The sequence below is a fragment of the Gavia stellata genome, chromosome Z (genome assembly GCF_030936135.1).
Source record: "Gavia stellata isolate bGavSte3 chromosome Z, bGavSte3.hap2, whole genome shotgun sequence".
Classification (NCBI taxonomy): domain Eukaryota; kingdom Metazoa; phylum Chordata; class Aves; order Gaviiformes; family Gaviidae; genus Gavia; species Gavia stellata.
The window spans coordinates 22,109,541-22,129,525 of NC_082637.1; the positions used below are offsets into that span (position 1 = coordinate 22,109,541).

At 35.7% G+C, this 19,985-nt stretch overlaps 1 protein-coding gene across 3 annotated transcripts in view; it reads right to left on the reverse strand.

The window, feature by feature from the left end:
- The window catches only part of PDE4D (phosphodiesterase 4D), a 418,379-nt gene that overhangs the window by 204,553 nt on the left and 193,841 nt on the right, over positions 1-19,985 (reverse strand). Inside the window, exon 1 of one of the 3 annotated variants that reach the window (XM_059833975.1) lies at positions 12,001-12,125. The exons of the other annotated variants lie outside the window; for them this stretch is intronic. Coding sequence (XP_059689958.1) covers positions 12,001-12,125 — 125 coding nt within the window. Of the gene's footprint in view, positions 1-12,000; positions 12,126-19,985 lie in introns of those variants that run through there. 3 annotated transcript variants of the gene reach the window in all.

Genomic DNA, 19,985 nt, shown 5'->3' on the forward strand with positions numbered 1-19,985 from the left:
GCATATTCTGGTTGTTGTGATGAATCAGCAGAATAGGTCCCATTACAGCTGTCAGCTTGCGGATGGCATTTTTGGTGACAGTCCTGGTATTTCCTTGTGTTTGATGATACCTCCTTTGGGAGATGCTATTTTGTGATATATAAACCACAGTTCCAATAACTTTATTTTGTGAAGCTGAATGCTATTTCCATACAACCTTCAAAATGCACTTTACAGCAATTTGCGTCTAGCTTCCCTTTGATAAGTAACGTTTCTTCAATAGATGTTTTATTTCAGAGAGCTGCCATATTGCACATTTCAGCAGGCATCAGTACTAGGCATGTCTACTCCTACACATTTACTTTCTCATCAGTAAGACAGTAACTTATCTCAAAGTTCAACAACTGTATTTGTTATTGCTGCTTATTGTCTGAGTCACCATAGTGCCTAGGAGCCCTCAAAGTGAACTAGGGCTCCAGGTTGTTAGCGATGAGACAAGCATATTCCAATCACGGATAGGCTTTTATATTAATTCAAATAATTCCAGGGGGCAAATCAATCAATATCAATAGCAAAAAGTTATCTAAATCTATTAACATTGATATTTATGTCTTCACTCTTCCTTTTTTCAGGAAAATATAGCTTTTTATGAAGTACCTTTATGTACACCTTGAAATTCAACAGAAAGTCTTTGGGGTTTCTGAACTTTCTTGTTTTACTTGAACATAGTTCAGAATTATCTATTTCTGCAATATCACCTAGGCATAAAATACACTGATTCAATTGCTTTACCAGCCCATGAAGATATATTAGTGGTCCACTCTAACATCAGCAACATTTTAGAACCACTGATAACAAGTGTCAGAACAATATATCTGACTGATGTTTAAGTAACAAGAAAAAGTTAAGTATTTCATTAAAAAACAAAGTCTGAAGAGAGGATTAAATCATCATCCATTTAGAGATCATTATAGGGCTTAATCACTACAGCACTTGAGCAGATACAAATGAAAGAGGCATCAAAGCAGTTGCTCTAATACAGAGGACTATATTTGTTATGTGAGGTTCTAAATCCTGGACAAAATTTGAGTCGTTTATTGAACCAGCAAAGCACACAGAACTCTTTTTCACCAAAAAATCAACTGAGGTAGTTTACCCATGAAAGAAAGGGAAAAAATATACCAGTAAAAGGAAGCAGCCTGATTAGAAGGGATTATAATTACAAGTAATCATATGACTTAGAAATTGAAAAGGATAGTACTGAAAATAACAACCTACTTTAAAAAAGAAAACCACAAACACAACACTGTTGTCCCTTTTTTTTTTTTTTTTTTTTTTTTTTGAAAGGCAATTTAGCAAAATCTTGGCTGTAAGGAGCTGCAACAAAAATTCATTTCCATTTTAGGGCTACTTTAGATGGTCAAAGCAATATAAGGCAGATTGCAAAGAAGAATACAAGCAAGAAATAGAGACACAAAGTTCAGAAGAGTAAAAAAAGATCTAAAAAAATACATTTGAGAAAGTAACTTTAAGTAGTTCTCTGTGAACAGAGAAAGCCATGAAAGAATGAGCAAGTAAGACTGAAAGTAACTGTATGGCATGAGAAGTACATCGATATCATTCCCTGAAAATAGGGAACACAGGATTAAAATAGCAACTGCTAAAGTTAGATTTGTGGCCAAGTACTACTAGTCCTTAGTAGCCATTAGTTTGTAATATGAAACCTTCACACCTAGGCATCTCAGCAAAACTAATCTTTTTCCTAAAGCACAGAAGTGCAAGTAAATAACTGAAAGAGTCTTCACATTGTCTTAACATTTCTGCTTAAGACATCAAGCAAATATGGCTCTGGAATCAGGCAGTTGCAAACTCAGAGGAGCGTATGTGAAAAAAAATGGGTATATTGTCCAATCTTTCATTTTGCATACATGGAACTCCTGCAATGTTAATGGGTGATAAACCCTTATCAAATCATAACCATGCCCCAAAATGTGAGCATCTGCTTCAAATTTCCTTGCTTTTGTTGATTTGTCTCAGTCATAAAGCTATTTAAACGTACATTTCCATTACTAAATAATAATAAAAAAAAAGTAATAACTATGCAGTTGCTGTGCTTATCTATTTGCCAACATCTGTTGCTTTGTGGCTCGTTCTTATTATTTACTTTTTGGAAGACATTTGTCAGTTGACAACCAAGAAGCTTTTCTAATATCTATTTGACTTTGCTTTTATTGAGAAGTAATGAGAGATTAAGCAAAATATACAATTGTGCTACATGTTTACACAAACCAAACATCTTCTAATTGATCAGGACTCTTGTCAATTAAAGATCTCAGTGGAGAGCTTCCTAACATTTTTAATTCTTACCAGTGATTTCATTAAAATTATAAATGCTTGATTTGAGAACAATGTTATGATGGATATTTGCCAGAGCAGTTACAAAACAGACTAGGATTACTAAAAGCAGAAAGAAAAAAAAGTAGGAGGATATCATACAAAGAACTTTTCCATGTGAAGGAAACTGCAGCTATACAACTGAGTATTGTATCATTTAGAAAATCTCAGCTAGGTTTTTGTATCATATAAGGGGAGACAAAGGAACAAACTCAAACCTGCTACTCAGGTCTTAACCAGTTTTTGAAAGCTTGCATCAGCTTTGGCCAAATACCTAGTCTGAAAATTTAAATGTATTATATACAGAGCAAACTTCTGAATCACTGCACTCTCATTTAATTAGTAGAAAGATGTATAAATGAACTTCCTGCTCTGAGTGCAAGCTGTCTATTTACCACATCGCTGTTAGGAGATGTAGCTACAAGTACATTAGCAAACAAGTATACTTCCATTGCTGCCTCTTGCATTATTGTTTTGCATTATTTTTTGTAGATGATAAATAAAATGTCACACTTCTAGTGTGTTACTGTTTATTAACCATGTTTTAATACTCTAAAATATTTTTTCATACTAAAGAAATAGATCTGACTGAATAGAATTTGTCAGATTTAGTATTAAATGAGTTCTGACCATTGTGGTTTGCAAATAATTTGTACTAGTATCCTTTTATTGCAAATAAATATATATATATTCCATATAGTTTGAATAAATGTTTTAATGACTGAAGACTTCCTGAGTTAAAGTTTGGAGATTTATTCCATGAATTTGTCCAATTGCTTTTTTGACCTATGGAAACTGTCAACGTTCACAAGACCCTTTGACGAGGATTTCCATAGCTTAACTACACATTTCATGGAGACGTGCCTTCCTTGGTCTGTTACAGAACTGCTCCCCCCTCCTTCTGACTGGTGCTTTGTCATTTCTCTGAAGGAGATGCTGAGCAGTCATTACCCAGCCATATTCTTCAGAATCTTTCTCATACTTGCCAGTTGTCTTTTTTCTAGGCTGACATCCCCTAATCTTTGTTCCATTCCTTAGATTTTCGTACTTTTGATCATGCTTGCTATCTTTCTTTGTAGCTTGTTCAACTACTCTGTTTTTGAAATCGAGAGAAGTCAGAGCAGTTAACATTCAAAACATAGCCATAACACGGCTATAGATAATGGCATGAAGTTTCTTTTCTGTTCCTTATTTGTTTCCTCATAATTCCTAACACAGTTTTCTTCTTTGGCTGGTACAGAGTGCCAAGATGTTTTCAGAGAACTGAATGGAACTTGGTAGTTCAGAGCCCTATAGTTCAAATTCTCTTTGCCATATACCTTACCTCGTATTTATCTGTGTTTATTTAAATCTGCTGTTTTATTAGATAGTCAGCACACTGAGATCCTTCCCCAGCCTGTTTCTGTCGGTACGCTTGAGAAGGAACATCACCACCACATTGTTTGTCTTCTACCACAACCTGCAAGTTCTTTCCTCATAGCTGCCTGCACAGCTGCTGACCTGTTTATATTTACAGACTCTATTCCTCCTTTCTAAGCACTTTGTGCTTGTCTGCACTGAATTTCATCTAGATTTGATCTCAGCTATCATGCTAAGCCTTTGGAGCCCTTCTCAGATTGTCATCCACACATTTTGCCAGTACTTCCTATTTCATCACTTAAATCAAGCTCTTCACACAAGCTCACTTAATTCACCCTACTTGACATTAAATGTTTGCTGTTTTCTGAAAATGCATTTAAACCAGCTGGATTCTCAGTTTGTACTAATTTAATCTAAACCACATTTAACTGGTTTGCTTGCAAGACTCTCATGGGACAGTACCATAAGCTTTCCTATAGTTACTCAAAATCTTCCATGCTTTCCCTAATACTAGTCCAGTTATCCTGCTAAAGAACCGAATCACATTGGTTGGACATAATTTGGCTTAATCCACACTAGCTGTCACGGTTCTTTTCCAATTAATTGTCTGCTAGTTGCATATAAATTGATCATGTGATAAATCATTAACTGTCCTTCTTGGTATGAAAACTAAGGCTCAAATGTGCAACTAAACTTAAAGAGTTTCCATTCTTCTGCAAAGCCACAAGGACCATTGTTGTGCATGATTTTAGGCTATCAAAAGCCACAGGCAAAATATTTTAGCTTTGATTTCTGACTGACAAAAGACAATATATTAAATCAGCTAAAAGTTAGAAATAGCAGAAGGTATTTCTGCCCCAGTAAACTGGAAAGTAAATTAATACACAGGGCCAAAACCAGCCACAGTTGGTTCAGGAACTGTTTCACAAATACCTGTTTCCATATTAGAACAGAGGAGCTGGCTGAGAGCACTGAGAGCTTGAGTTATGTCGTTTTATTTTGTGACTGCACATCTGTCCAAGCTCTCAAATCTCACTAGTGGAGGCTGAAGCTAAGATATTTTTCCTTTGCACTGCGAAAGGCTAAAGGGTTGTTACCAAAGATCAGCTGGAATGTGCTAACACAGCCCTGTGCCTCAGCCATCACAATGACTGCTGTACAATTACTTCAGCCAGCTTTTTCCCCAACTTTTTAAGGATGGAGACTTGTTTGCCCTCACTATTTCTCTTGATCTATCCCACTGTATGAATATACAGAAGATATTTATTAATTATTTAGCTAATTTCTTAGATATTTTCATTTAAAGACATTAAGAAGCATGGGTGTCAACAGTATAAAACTGTACGTTATTGACAGGAGCTGCTTTTCATTTATGACAGAATTAGCTCAAATGAAACAGCATTTTACTTTCTCACTAGTAGAAATGACAGACTTTACGTTTCAGTACTTTTGCTTACGCATCCCCTAGTGCATAAATCTACCATCATTCATTGGTGTGTTTCCCTGAAATTTAGTGTTGCCTAAGGCAGGTCATTTAGGAGGTATCAGTACTTGGTTTCAGCACATTGCTCTCAGTGAAGAGAAAGTTTGAAATCAGTCTCTACTTTCACGCTAAACTAATACAAAGAAAAATTACTTAATTGGTCTTACTTTTCTTTTTCCCCAGCCATTGCTATTGACTATATAGTATTTAATACCTGATTAATGAACTACATTCTAACTGCAACAAGCGATGTACACTTCAATAGTAACTCTCCTGTACTTATTGGTACAACAAACTTTTTGTTTCTAAACTACTTTTTTACCGTGCAAGTCATTATAACTCCTGAAAATTTACAATGCCATCATTTCTTCGCTGGGCTATTTCTGCTTATGCTGTTCAGACTCCTTTTTAATTTTTGTTCAAAAGCATCTTCTGCTTTTTTTCCTTCTAAACAAATCAATCAACACATAAAATAATATGCCATGATACAGATTTTTACGAATAGTATTTCTCCAGCAATCCTGACCAAAAAGTCACCAAAAATTTACCTTGTTTAAAAACAGGCTAAAGCAAAAGAAGCTAACAAAAACTCTAATAGTATCTTCATTATTTGAGTCATCATTTTAGTGTCTGTACTTGCCTAGTAGTGTTAACACCTGTGACAACTCCTTTTATTGTTCTACTTTGAGATCCTAATCTCTACATTATATTTCAGAAACTTACTGAAGCTTCTCTCCAAAGCAAAATTGAAGTAACTTTCAAATTTTAAAGAAAATTATCTTTACTCCATTGTATGTGAATATTTACTGCAGTTCCTTTTAGTCTTAAGAAAACTTACAAAAATCCACGCAAAAATACATTTCTCTAACTTTGCGTATAATATTCAAAATATGTTTTATTAGAAGTATATAGAGACACATGAACATATATGAAAGATATCTATTTCATTTTTTAGGTTATGACAGATATAAATACTTTGCCAGCATCCTCCAACTAAGCCTTCTTTGGAAGAATTAATTACAAAGTGAATCCAATGAAAGAGAGAAACAAAACATTAGATGCAATAATTAAAAGTGAACCAAAATTCATACAATTTAACTAAAAAAAAAATTAATTTCTTTTTTTTCTTTTTTGGTTTTGTTTTGGATGTACTTGCATAATATTTTCATGCAGTTTTTTGCAAGCCAACAGGTTTAAAAAGTTAAAAATAAACCTAAGTTTCTCACCTTACAATTTGTCTCAGAGAATTGGGGTTGAAAACCATGCACTAAAAAGCATGCCAGCCAGTAAAACAGACTATGCGGTAAATGGTCTTTTAGTCACAGTTATCTTAAGCTTCAATTCAGATGCATGAATGTTGCCAAAGAAGAAACAAACAAAAACCCAGCAATTAGAATCTCAGTGAGCTCTATGCAGCAGCAGTCAATCATCCATGGTTTTCTATTTAAAAAAAAAAAAATATATAAGAACATTTTAAATGATACAAGTTAAATAACAGATATGTAATAACATTTTATTCATGCCTGTGAGAAGAAAAGCCAGAAGGAATAAAATGGATGGCTTAATGTTAAAAAAAAAGAAAAAAAAAATTTCTGCTATTGGAAATTGGCTATAAAATAAATGTCTGTAATAAATTATTATTCTAAATCTCTGCCAGTACTACTCACAAACAAGAAGCAAACACAATACGTAAATATAAAGCACTTTATTAGCCTCCACACAGTAGTTTATATTGCAGGGATGTAAGGGGGGGCAGGTCAGGACAGTTGAGATCACCTGACATTCACAGTGGGAAAGAATGTGTGTTTCACAGAAAGTATAAAGAGCATGGGCAACAAACAAATTATCTCAGGTACTATGCCCACAAAAAGATTGCATATTAGGGAGAGGACAGAAGGGACAGAAATGCAAGGTAGTGAGAGTGAGGATTGTGCCAGTGCTTTAAGTATAACATGGTTAGGCATCTTGTCTTTTACTGAAAGCTCAGGAGATAAGAAGCAAGCTCCAAAACCAACTAAACACTGTCCATAAAGATGGAGGATGTAGGAAAGGAAATGGGATTTTTACCATAAGGAAGTTTCGTAAGTCAGTTGAGGATATTTCTCAGTGTGCCACTATAGTATGATATAAGCTGATTTGAAAACACCGTCACCTACTAAAGCAGCATTTATTTCAAGCATCCTAGAAGTGTCCAAAGTTACAATTTCCAAAATAATCTAACCAATGGAGATATACAACAGGGCAAACTGAAGGTACGTGATACAGGTTTTGTATGATGAAACAACATAACTTGAAATGACATCGAAACAAAAAGCAGCTTTTAGAGAGCATTTCAGACAGAATAGAGCATGAGTACTAAAATGTTACAATGCAGGACCTGCTTGTGAAATGGAGTTGCTCACATCAACCACAGAACAGAAATAAATTAAATAGCTAGTCAGCTCCCTGTTATGGGTCAGCTTGTGCCACAGATGAAGAAACATTAATGATGGGTTTTAATAAGCAAGTTTTATATCAATATCAGACTAGCCCAGTGCTCATTACCTTGTCACTTCCAGCTGTAGCAATTCACCTAAGCACTGCACAAGCAGTGAATACTATATAGTGTATTTAAAAAAAAAAATCAGTTTCCCCCTGCATATTGGATAGAATTTCCCACTGTATTCTATTTTCAATAGAAGAAAAAGCAGGGCTTCCTTTATATCGCGATTAGAACAAGTAACTTTTTTCCCCACCAATTAGTTTCCAATCAAATCAATTCCTTCTTGGAACATGATGATGTGCTTTGCAGCATGGTTCACCATATATTGGGGTTCACTGATGGTTTTGTTCTGTTTTTGTGGACATGAAGATACAACTAATACATGAACATTAGTCCAAGTCCTAACTCCCACCACTGTGTCATTGCAATTGAAACATTTCTATGGATACCATTATAAAGTGATGATTAGTTTGGCAATTTGACAAAAAACCCTACTTGTACTCAGACACAGGCCTATATGAGAAACAGTCTTCTTGCTTTGACCAGTAGTATTGCAATTCTGAAATTTCACCCTATTCCAGAACAGGATCATAACGCAGAATGGAAATTTCAAGTGACCCAAAATTTTAAAAGGTCTGCATTTCAGGTTAATTGAAAGGTATTTGGTATTAAAAACCTGAATTGTTTATTTTTCTATTTTTTTCTTTGGAAGCTTCATGATATAAAAACCTAAAACCAAAAATCTCCTTTGAAACAGAAATTTTACACATTTCTTCTTAAAGACGAAATGGAATTATCAGTTTGAAAATCTCCAAACAATTTGGTGTCATGCAATTCTGTAAAAAGTTTTCACTTTCAAGAAACACTGTGAAATATTCAAATAGCACTATAAAAATATAAAAATGCTTGTCTCAGTTCTGGTAACAGCCATGAAAACAAACATGACAACATTTCAAAATGTATATATATGTGTGTGTATGTAGAATGTTTACGTGTGCACATATGAATGATTGTTTTTTTCTCTAAAAAGAGACCTGCAGTTATTGAAACAATTCATAGTCCTAACTCCACAACCTAGATATATCTACCTGGCACCTCCTGTGAGTATCTCGTTATGAAAGATGCAATTACTTCCCCAAACCTTGATACCTTTTTACATTGACAACAAAAACCAAGTCAAGAGACTTCTTGCACATTAAGTAACACAAGTAATGCAATCTTCAAGAGAAACTCTCATATCTCATATAGCTACGGAAAGCAAAAATAGAAGAATGCTACCCAATGGCAAACAATTCCCCTAAAATTCCATCCACACTCCTTCCACAGTTAAATCTATGTTTTCTTCTATTAGCCATGAAAAGTCTTGTTGCAAATCCACATTCAGGAAGACTAACTTAGTGTATTAGGAAGTAGAAGTTTTCTTAGTGACCCAGTCATCTTAAATGTTGCATAGTCTAATTCAGGTTCTGGCTCTGAAGTTCCAATAATTTCTTTCATTTTCACTATATGGATACTCCCATTAATCTTAATCCTTTAAAATATATTAATTATGACTTCTGTTCCCTCAAGAGCTCCTAAATAGTACTTGGCACCACAAACCTAATAATTATATTCTGCTTAGAAATTCTTTACCTACTATTTTTTGCAAGTTCTGCCTTAAACGAGTGCACTGAAAAATATGACACATGAACATTTTGTGTATATTTGAAATTAACTTGTGTGCAGCACTTCTTCTCCCTGAAAAAGGCTGCAAGGAGTTCCAGCTGTATGGAGTACAATCTTGCATTGTTTCTTGCATGAGTTTTCTAAAGGTGAAATGACAGGTAATGAGCGATGAAATTGCTTGGGATCGTGCCCCTGTACTCGGTGCTGGTGAAGCTGCACATCGAATACTGTGTTCAGTTTTGGGCCCCTCACTACCAGAAGGACATTGAGGTGCTGGAGTGTGTCCAGAGAAGGACGATGAAGGTGGTGAGGGGTCTGGAGCACAAGTCTTATGAGGAGCGGCTGAGGGAACTGGGGTTGTTCAGTCTGGAGGGGAGACCTCAGTCTACAATTACCTGAACGGGGGTTGCAGAGAGGTGGGTGTTGGTATCTTGTCCCAAGTGATGAGTGACAGGACAAGAGGAAATGGCCTCAAGTTGCGCCAGGGGAGGTTCAGGCTGGATATTAGGGAAAATTTTTTTACTGAGAGAGTGGTGACACACAGGAATAAGCTGCCCAGGGAAGTGGTGGAGTTACCCTCCCTTAAGGTATTCAAGGAACGTGTGGACATGGCATTGTGGGACACAGTTTAGTGGGCATGGTGGTGTTGGGTTGATGGTTGGACTTGATGATCTTACAGGTCTTTTCCAACCTTAGTGATTCTGTGATTCTGTGAAGAGCTTCAATTCCTAATACTATTTTTAATGATTGTTTTTTAACTGATTGGGGTTTGAGCTTGCATTAAAAGAAAGAAGAATGCACAGTCACACAATGCATCAACCTCTTTTATGAAGCGCCTTAGACTGAAGTGTTACATCAACTATAAAAGAGGTTAAAATCTTAACTAGAATAGTTAGTAAACAAGACAGAGTCTTCTTTCTGAAAGGCAGTAGTACAGTGGCCTTAGATTAGCATGATGCCTTAGAAAGACCTTGGAGGTGGCAACCGACAGATGCATTGCATCGCATCCAGGAGATGCGAGCATCATCCTCCATGTTCTTCAAAGGTAGCAGAGACTAGAATACATTCCCCATTGTTAAGACAGTATAAAGGAGGAAGTTTCTTTGGCTTACACAGAGAAATGAATCACTGGTGGTAAAATCAAGTTATGAATTCGTACAACAGCATTTGAATTTCTCTTTTTTTTTTCTCACCAGTATACCTACCAGCTCTGATGAAGTTATATTGATGGAAGACTGGAGTCTATATGGTGGCAAATAACGTTCAGAAGAGAGTAATGTGCCCTTCTAATACCAAAAACCAAAATTCAGGCTTTAATATAGCCTGTTATTATCTTAGGACAGGGAAATATCATCTTGGGAAAAGTTACGCGTTAGACTGATTTTTCAAACTATGCACAATTAACAGCATATTCAAGAGGAAAGTAGACTTTGTAGAAAAATCATGGTGCTCTCTAAGCATCTTACATTAAATCAATAAAGCAATTCCCTAACATGTTAAAAATGGGAAGTTTTCTTGAAATAGTACTCAAAATTTTCGTATTAGTTTGATTACTTTTTTTAACAGAGTATTATTTTTAAATTACATTATCAGAAATATTGTGGAAAGGCTTCTTTTTTTGGAAACTGGAGAAAGGTTTTAATTGTAGTTTTCACATTAGATTTTTCATTCTCCAAGTTGAAGTTTTTTTTTTTTTTTCTATTTAAAATCTACATCTAGCATTGTCATTTCAATAAAAAGTGTTATGTACCATATAAGCACTTGAAGGACTTCAGATTACAAATTTGATATATCCTGAAACGGCTTTTGGGAAGGCAGGTGGAATAAAAGATCATTTTTCTTTAAAGTAACTTTTTTTAAAAAGCTGACTAGTTTACCTTTTACTCAAAAAAGCCTCTGCTGAAACACTAACCAGATATCAGCAGTTCTCTGATCCCACACGGAACTTTACATCATTTTTTTTCCACTAGGACAAAATCAAGGGAGATTGATTTTTTTATACAAGAAGTTTCTGTAAGTCTTTCAATTCCATTCATAAAATAAGTTTCTCTTCCTGGCACAGTTTGATAAAATTGAAGAGAAAGAAATTCGGACACACTGAACTATATGCAAAAGGCTGTTTCAGCTCTTTTGCTAAAATATGAAACAAATATATTCCAGATAAAAAGGTAGAAAATATTCCATGCAATGCATGAAATCTAACAAATAGGATTAAGAAATAATTTGTGACTAATCAGACTCCTAGTATATTTTTTGCTTGAAATTTAGAGACAATAGCCCTAGTTTACTTGTATTAAAAAAATTAAGTAACATTTCTTCCCTGAAAAGTGTCCAATACAGTACGTACAGTACTGTCCTGTCCAAATGGTAAATGTGCTGAATACATCGTTCATATCTTTGTGTAAAACAAATATAACCTTGTGCTGCTGTATTTATTGGTGTTACCTGGCATTGTATTTTTTCCTTTTTTCACTACACTTCTCTTCCATGATTCAATACTGAATACAAACACAGTAAGATGGTTTTTTCTAGCATGCCCCTTCTCCCCCTTTCTCTACACACAAGCACAGAAGGTTTAAAGGCAGCAAGCTGTAGGCAACGCAAACGCTTTGCTGAAGAATAATATTAAGTATCATACCGTCTCCTTTGCTGTTTAATATCAATTGGCTTGTTAATAGCATAGGGCGATCCATGAATGTAAGCACTCCGAAATCTAGCCACTTTCTCCAGAGCCAGGTGCTCACAGCTAGATGGCAAACTCATTTTATCCCAACAGAAGCAACAGACCAACAGCCAAAAAGATGCATTCCTGGGAAAACTGGAAACAGAATGCTACGTAATCAACTTCATTGAACTACGCTGCTCCAAAGAAGTCAAACACTCCTGTGCCTGGAAAGCAACCTCTCCTCATCTCAGCTTCAGCTGCAGCTGCCACCCTCATGGAAGCAGGAAGCTGGCTGCTCATTTCCACCCAGTCATACTCTAACCAATTACTGATTAAGCAGATAAAGCAGAAAGCCTCTCAGGAACAGTTTACCCCACCCCTGGGCACTAATCTTTTCTCTAATCTTTTTTTGGTGGAGACAGACTGTAAGCACAGCTTAATCAGTTAAGACCAATGTCTAAAAAAGCCACAGACTGAATTTACTTTGAAGCAGCAGGTGGGCCAGGAGAGATACTTTTGCATACATCAAAAGATCTCTGTGGGAGGAGGAGGATCTACCCACTGCTACATTTGAAAAGGTCAAATAACATTTGAAATTCATGGTATGAACTTGGAGTGATTAGATTTGTTATATAAATGATTTCAGGATTGAATCTATGTAAAGACAAAAAGATGATCATATAATTTATGATACATTTAATGAAGGTTTATGTTCTGTGGTGTGTTTCTTACTGCATAGCAGTGCATTCTCCACTTATGCAAAGTAACAAAACACGTGTATAACCTCATATAAGAACTTACTCTGTCTTCAATCAACAGAAATATATTAAATTGTTCTCCCGTATTATAAAAGAAACTGTGGGGGTTTTATACATTCAACTACTTGAAATTATCCATGGGATTGCCTTTATTTATGAAAGTGCATCTACCTGGCATCCACTATTGCAGCCTCTGTGCAATGCTCTTAGAGGTCCCAACTAAAAAAAGCAGAAAAGTAGCATTTCAGTGCTGCTTTCACACACAATCAAATTATGAAGTGGATTTTACACTCTAGTATGAGAATTGGAGGGATACAAAGGAGATTTCGGTGCAGAAAAAGCTCTATCACGGAGAACTGGAAAACTGGGGAGATTTTGTGTATATAATGTATAAATATTATATGCACCTAAATCTATCTGGCTAATATTAATCCTCTTGAATTGCTGGAATTGAATCAAAGGAGGCTGCAAAGGTGGAACCCCAACAGGAAACAAGACAAAAAGGAAGATAAGGCTCCTTGTGAAAACAATGGACGGGGGAGTGTTCCCAAAAGGGGAATACCCTCTGCCTGGCTCCAGCGAGGGTGGCAACATTTACCTTTTCCAGGCTGCAGAGCACTAGAGAAGGAAAAAGAAGCAAGTGGCAAGAACTTGCTCACCATGTCTCAGCAAAAGCAGACAAGTAGCGGGGATACCCAACAGAATGGGAAGCAGGCTGCCTCCCCTTGGCACTGCTAAAATGAACTGGAAGCAGGGGTTCCTGGCTGATGTGCCAAAAAAAGCTCAGAAGATAAACTCTGGGCACGTATGTTTGTTTACCTTTTGCCCTATGTACTTCATACTTTTGAAGAGACAAAGGAAAAGTAGTCATTTCTTTGAAAGAACTGGGAATTAATTTAACTAATTCTTGGGTCAGAAGTAACCAAAGTGACTGACTTCGCACCGGACTGGTGCTCTGGGCTGCAACCACAATGCGGTCGCTCCGTGTGCTGCCACCCCCAGTGCCTTGCTGAAAACAGAAGCAATTTGTCCTGTACCTTTGTCAGGTGTTAAAGTCCTTGTAGGATGTTATTAAGTGACAAAAAAGCCAGGCAAAAGGTGGACAATCATCTATCCTTGCATCTAATACAAATTGCCAGTGTAACAGATAAGCTTTTCTAGGTTGTTCTTAAGTCTATTTGTGTCCTGAAACATTTTTGTCTGTATAATTGAAATATAATTTTGCATGCACAGCTATTGTAAGATTGCGCTCAAGTTAGATAAAATTTATACTGCATTATCAGCCACTCTAAGGAAAGAGGGGTGCATACTCTTGAAAAGATGAAAATGACCGAAGTGAGAACACCTGAAAATCTGCGTTAGTCTTTTAAATGTGACAGTAACAGTATAAGGCTACATCTGATTCTATTTAGGGTATAAGATATCAGCAGTTAAAAATCCTTTAGAAATTAATTCAGCTTTGTACAACAGAAAGCTAAAATGAATAAATTAGTCTAGTCTAAGCCACACGTAGCAATTCTCCAACTTGAAAATACAGCTATTATGAAGAAGAACAACTAAAAAGCAAACAACCCTCAGCATTTTTACTTCGGTTAAGAAAGAAAAAGAAAAAAAGTAAGAAAAGCAGGGAAATTTAACAATCATTTCAGAATCCTCAGATTAAACTTGAACTAAGGGTTTTTTTTCTTGGTTGTGATTGTTGGGTTGGGTTTTTGGGTTTTGGTTTTTTTTTTTTTTTTAAAGTGCAACTAAAGACAGCTGTAAAGCAGTATTTCTACATATGGAACAGGTTCTTCCTTATTAATGAGGTTGTTTCCATTTCATAATGGGTACATACATACAACTGAAAGTATTTTTTCTAGATACAAAAATTGACTTAATTGATGCACTGAAGATTCTTCTCCAAGGAAAGAGTTAAAGTGTGCACAGGAGCACTTCAGGAGCGACACTGTGTTGGTAAATTCTCCATTGCACTGATGATGCCTGTGCCCCAACCAGTGAATTCACTGGGCAGCCCTCAGCAGCATTGGGCTGGAAGAGCTGGGAGGCTCCAGTCTCCCTCCCAGCAACTTCCCCCTCTTTAGAGTCAATCACAGAATCACAGAATCACAGAATCACTAAGGTTGGAAAAGACCTGTAAGATCATCAAGTCCAACCTTAAAAAAAAAAAAAACCCACAAAAAAAACCCTCACAAAAAACAAACCACAACACACCAAATACCAACCCACCCAACACCACACAGCACCATGCCCATCAAGCCACATCCCACAATGCCACATCCACACGCTCCTTGAATACCTCCAGTGAGGGTGACTCCACCACCTCCCTGGGCAGCCTGTTCCAATGTTTCACTACTCTCTCAGTAAAGAACTTTTTCCTAATATGGTGATTCACTCAGAAATTTACAGCAAACGATGTCTTCCCATCACGTGGTGTGTGGTCATGTTGGATGGGGTATCTTACCAACTGCAAAGCACTTCCTACAGGTCTGAAGAGCCCACTGGGCATGAATATTTTCATCTTTTTTGGGTAGATTTTATTCTAATTTTGAAGTCTCACTGATATCAGTTATGTTCAGTGGAACTTAGCTTTCACCTGAGACCTCTTTTTTCCTCAGTGAAGTAAGAATCTTTGAAAAGTATACACTAAACACGTCTTCAGCTTTAATACCTTTGTAAAGTATGCAGCCAGAAAAAGTGAACTTACTGTGACATAATGTTTCAGAAATAATGTGTGTGCAGGTAATTAGACTATATCCAAATCACTATCAGCTAAAGAAATTTCAGTGGAACAGTATAGCATCAGAATAAATCAAAAGCATTTAGAGATTGGATTGAATTTTATGGAATCTTGGCAGACAAATTAAAAATGCTTAATTTTGATATTTTAAGAGCAATCTGAATTTTTCACTAAGATGTGGTTTAAAGTATTTTACAACATAGGAAAATACTCTGAAGTAAAAATTTAAATGAAATAAATATCTTAAAATTCTCAATATGAAATATTTAATTTGGTATAAAATTAATCCATCTGAGATTTTCCTTCATGGAGGGATTTCGATATTTTAGGTTGCCACACAGCTTAATTTGGGTATCTCAAAACTCTTGGCAAAAATGAAACTTTAATCATAGTTTGTGTCCATGACATAATTCAAGATTCAGGTGTTACTTAAACATCTTCCCATTTACTGGTCTTATAAGTAGTTTTTCAGCACTTTTTTTTTTAATGTTGAACTTTAGAACAGTTACATTTTTATTAACCTTTATTCATATACCCAAACCCCAGTGAAACAGAGAAGACTACCATTGTGTGTTTTAAGCAATTCCATTCATTGTGGCACATGTTATATATGTATGAATATTGCCTGTATCAAATGTCTGCAAAGCTGTTAAAAGTTAGTTTGATTTGTGTTTGTCACCAGGAAATAACCAGATATTAAAGAATAATTATGAAAAACTTCTCTTGCTGTATGAGACATTTTATATAAGATTTTAACTCTTATTGTTTGGCAACATGTGACAAATTTTTCTGATGAAGATACGGTCTGTCCAGAATACAGAAATAGTGAAGAATCTTCTTTTCCATATTCATAATTTGGACAAAGCTTCCCCCTCCTTTAATTTTTTTTAAGATTTTCCCTTTATATGTATTTATTTGTTAAACTAACTCTTCTAAATCTTGCTGTTAAGCATTCCCTGACTGGTAAATACTGGCAACTATTTACCTCTCAGCAGATAAGCAAAAGGAATCCAGGAATGTAAGTGTTATTTCAATTCTTCTCTCCTTGACTGATGAATATTTGATTGTCCTTCCTGTCTTTTACAGGATGAATTTCTTCCAAAATGTACTGCTGATTAACTCATAAAGAAGATGATTGCAGGAATTGTCCAAAAATTTGCTTATATACTTCTATTAAATGCTGAATGTGCTCTGACTGACAGTGACCTGAGAAAGTACGCTATTTGTCTCAAGAAGTGTCAGCCAAAACTAACACACAAACAAAAGTCGCTAACGTAAGGGTCATATAATAAAGTTGTGAATAAGAACAAGCTCTTACTTGTACCACTGCAGTTTGTATAGACATATTATGAGTCCATCTGTTACATAGCAGGATAACAAAAATGGTTTTATATAGTACATATCAAGCACACATGCTGAACAAGACCCCAGGTTCAAAGGAATGAGACAAATATTCCCTAATGGCATATTCTTGGCTTGACTTCGTAATGTTTTGTCATATTCAATCCTTAAATTTGCCTTACAAAGATGAATCTGTTTTTAACATATGCTCTTTTAACTCTGCCAATAGACACTTCTGCTATTGAAATGTGGGACTTCATACTGCTGCCTTTGAAGACCCTTTTTTTAATTGACTCCTACAGATTTTTCTTCCCTTTATTTCATTAAATACGCCAGAGAACCTTCTATTCTCTCCCTTACATATCAAAGCCATTAGAATACCCACATTGGGTCCATTCAGCTCAGCACCCCACTTGCCACACTGGCCAAGAAGCCTACCATTTATCTGGCATCATCCTTATGACAAAAATAGAAAGGTTCTATAGATTGAATTTCAATAATCACATTGCAAAAAAATCATATTGTTCTGACAGGAAAATTATTTAAGGGCATAAAGTAGCTGATAAATGGAAGCAATTAAAAAATGAAGAGTTCTTATTAAATCCTGTCTCCAACCACAGATAGTCAGTGTCACTGTATATAATGTTACTCATTAAAATACATTCATGACATACTGCTGTAGTTACACAGCAGAACAATTCTGTTTATTCATCTCTCCAAATGAACATCTTCCTTGAACATTAGCTGCTACTACTATATTTAGAATAGCAAGGTAGCAATGCCAACGTTGTTTATTGAATAGGCAAAATAAAGACATTTTAGAAATGTTAGGTGCGGTGCTGTTAATATGCATTACTTCTGTAGCACACTGACTACCGATTTGGCCATTAAGGATTAAATTTGTATGTTCTGTACAGGTTAATAATCAACTAATTTCTGAATCCATTTCTTAGGTATATACCTATGTTCTTTTTATGTGATATCACCTTCCATGGATTTATTTCTTATTTTGCCAAAACCAAATATGTATCATGTATTTGCACACTATTCATCAGGGCTAAATTAAAATTTACAATGTACAGGTGAAAGACTATGTATCCCATTACAGGTTTCCACTGACATTAGAAATTTTCAGTTTATGAAGGTTATAATTTCTGGTTAATTTTCAACTTTTATTGGTTGTTTTATTAATAACTTCATGAATAAATCAAAGAACTATGATGTCCTCTTCAACACTGCTATTATCAGGACTTTCTGATTCCCACAGAAACACTGCAAAGAGTAGACATCCCTCGTCTGTATAAGTTGACCTCCACATTCTATGATGTTTGAAAATGTATGGTATTGATCTAGTAGTACTCATTATTTCTTCCCAACATGATATAACCAGGCTGTCTTAAAACCTTCCTTTGAAAACAAAACAAAGCCCCCCAAAATATTGTCCACATGGCTCTCATGCTCCACACAAATCACCCATGAGAGAAAGAGAAGGAGGACATATCTCCAACATGTCTCCAAGTTAGTCTAACTGATGAAGAAAAAAGGTAGAGTGATATCCTTTCCTGAAGGCAAAGGAGTCTTAAGTTCTACATAGTCTAGGAAAAAGGAGGAACTTTTGCTCTAAAAAGGCTGATGTAGCATAATTATGGTATATAGCTTGATGCTGGTCCTAACAAGCTGAGTTCTTCTTGCTCTGAGGAATTTTCACAGTGCTTTGTTTACAATGCTGCTTAACATGATCTACCACTCTAAAGCCTTAAGGATTTCTTTAGGAATCAAACCTTAAATATTGTTTCCTTATGTTTCAATTAGAATCACTCCTAAGCTCCTGGGTGTCTCACAGTAGTCTTGAAGTTACAGCAACCTCTCAGAGTTGAGCGTGGATAAAGGTGTGGGTCTGTATGTATACACACAGCTGAGATGCATGCCAGCCTCCCTTTTGCTCTTGGTCATATACTCCTACTACTTTTCTTGCGTTGGCTAGGGTGCTTATCTGAGCCCTTGGTGAACTGATTCAACATGTTAACTGAAAGAACAAGAACAAAAGTAAGTAGTGTTTTGCTAGGCTAAGCATTTGAACTTCTAGAACGAGACGAGTTATTCCCTAAGAATACTGATGTCTTTCCATTAAGAGTGCCTAGTGCAACATTTCCAAATGTAATATCGGCAATAGAGGTGTCTGCCTTTAGCCAGGTGGGTCTCATCCTTATTGCTCCATTTGTAGAAATCTTGAACATTTTCATTTGTAAGTGATGTTGATGAGAGATTTGAGCAAAAAGGTGCTATTAAAAAAAAAAAACAACCTGAAAACCAGGATCTTGGTATTTAAATTCAGCAGCCAAAATAATTTATGTATATTTCTGCCATTAATCTTCCAGTGTCTGACAATAGAAGCACTGCTACCATTTTATCTGTTCAGGTTTCTGTAAAGATAAATATACAGACTTTTGCCAAGGCCTCAGATATTATACTGCTGAACATTTCAGAAAAATGAACAAAGGAACTAACAATTTTTTTTCCTGGTCAGAACTCACAATGTTATACAGACTTTGGAACTGAGTTTTTTTTTAAAAAAAAAAGATAGAGACTTTCCACAAAGAACAGTGAAGGTAAAATAAAAACCAGTCAGTCCTGTCTATCTCATCACATATATGAGGCTAAGGTCCTTTGTAAAAGCTGGTAATTATGCAACTGAAGATGATCAGTCTATGTATGCAGGGTCAAAATTAAGTTTATAAAGTAAGGGTAATTTAATCCTTTCCAAAGTTGGAATGTCAAAGTTTGCAAGAGAGATTTGTCTTAATGCATTTTTTTTGGTATGGAGTTTTAAGTATGTGGCAGCATTCATAGTTATGAAAATAGTGCAGAAATCATTGTATGCAAGAAACAAAATCCCTTCTTTCCACAGAGATCTTACAAGTACTGCACTTCAACATTTCCACTATGATAACTATAACACTTTTCTTTGTGCTGCACCAGCCACATTGCGTCAAATTGAAACAGAGTATTGGATTCTTTTCCTTGCTATCATCATCCCAATTCCTGATCTCTGCTGGAAATGAACTTCAGTCATTGCAGAGAAAATTGCGTGCTGATTTGCAACTGAAATCAGTAGAGAA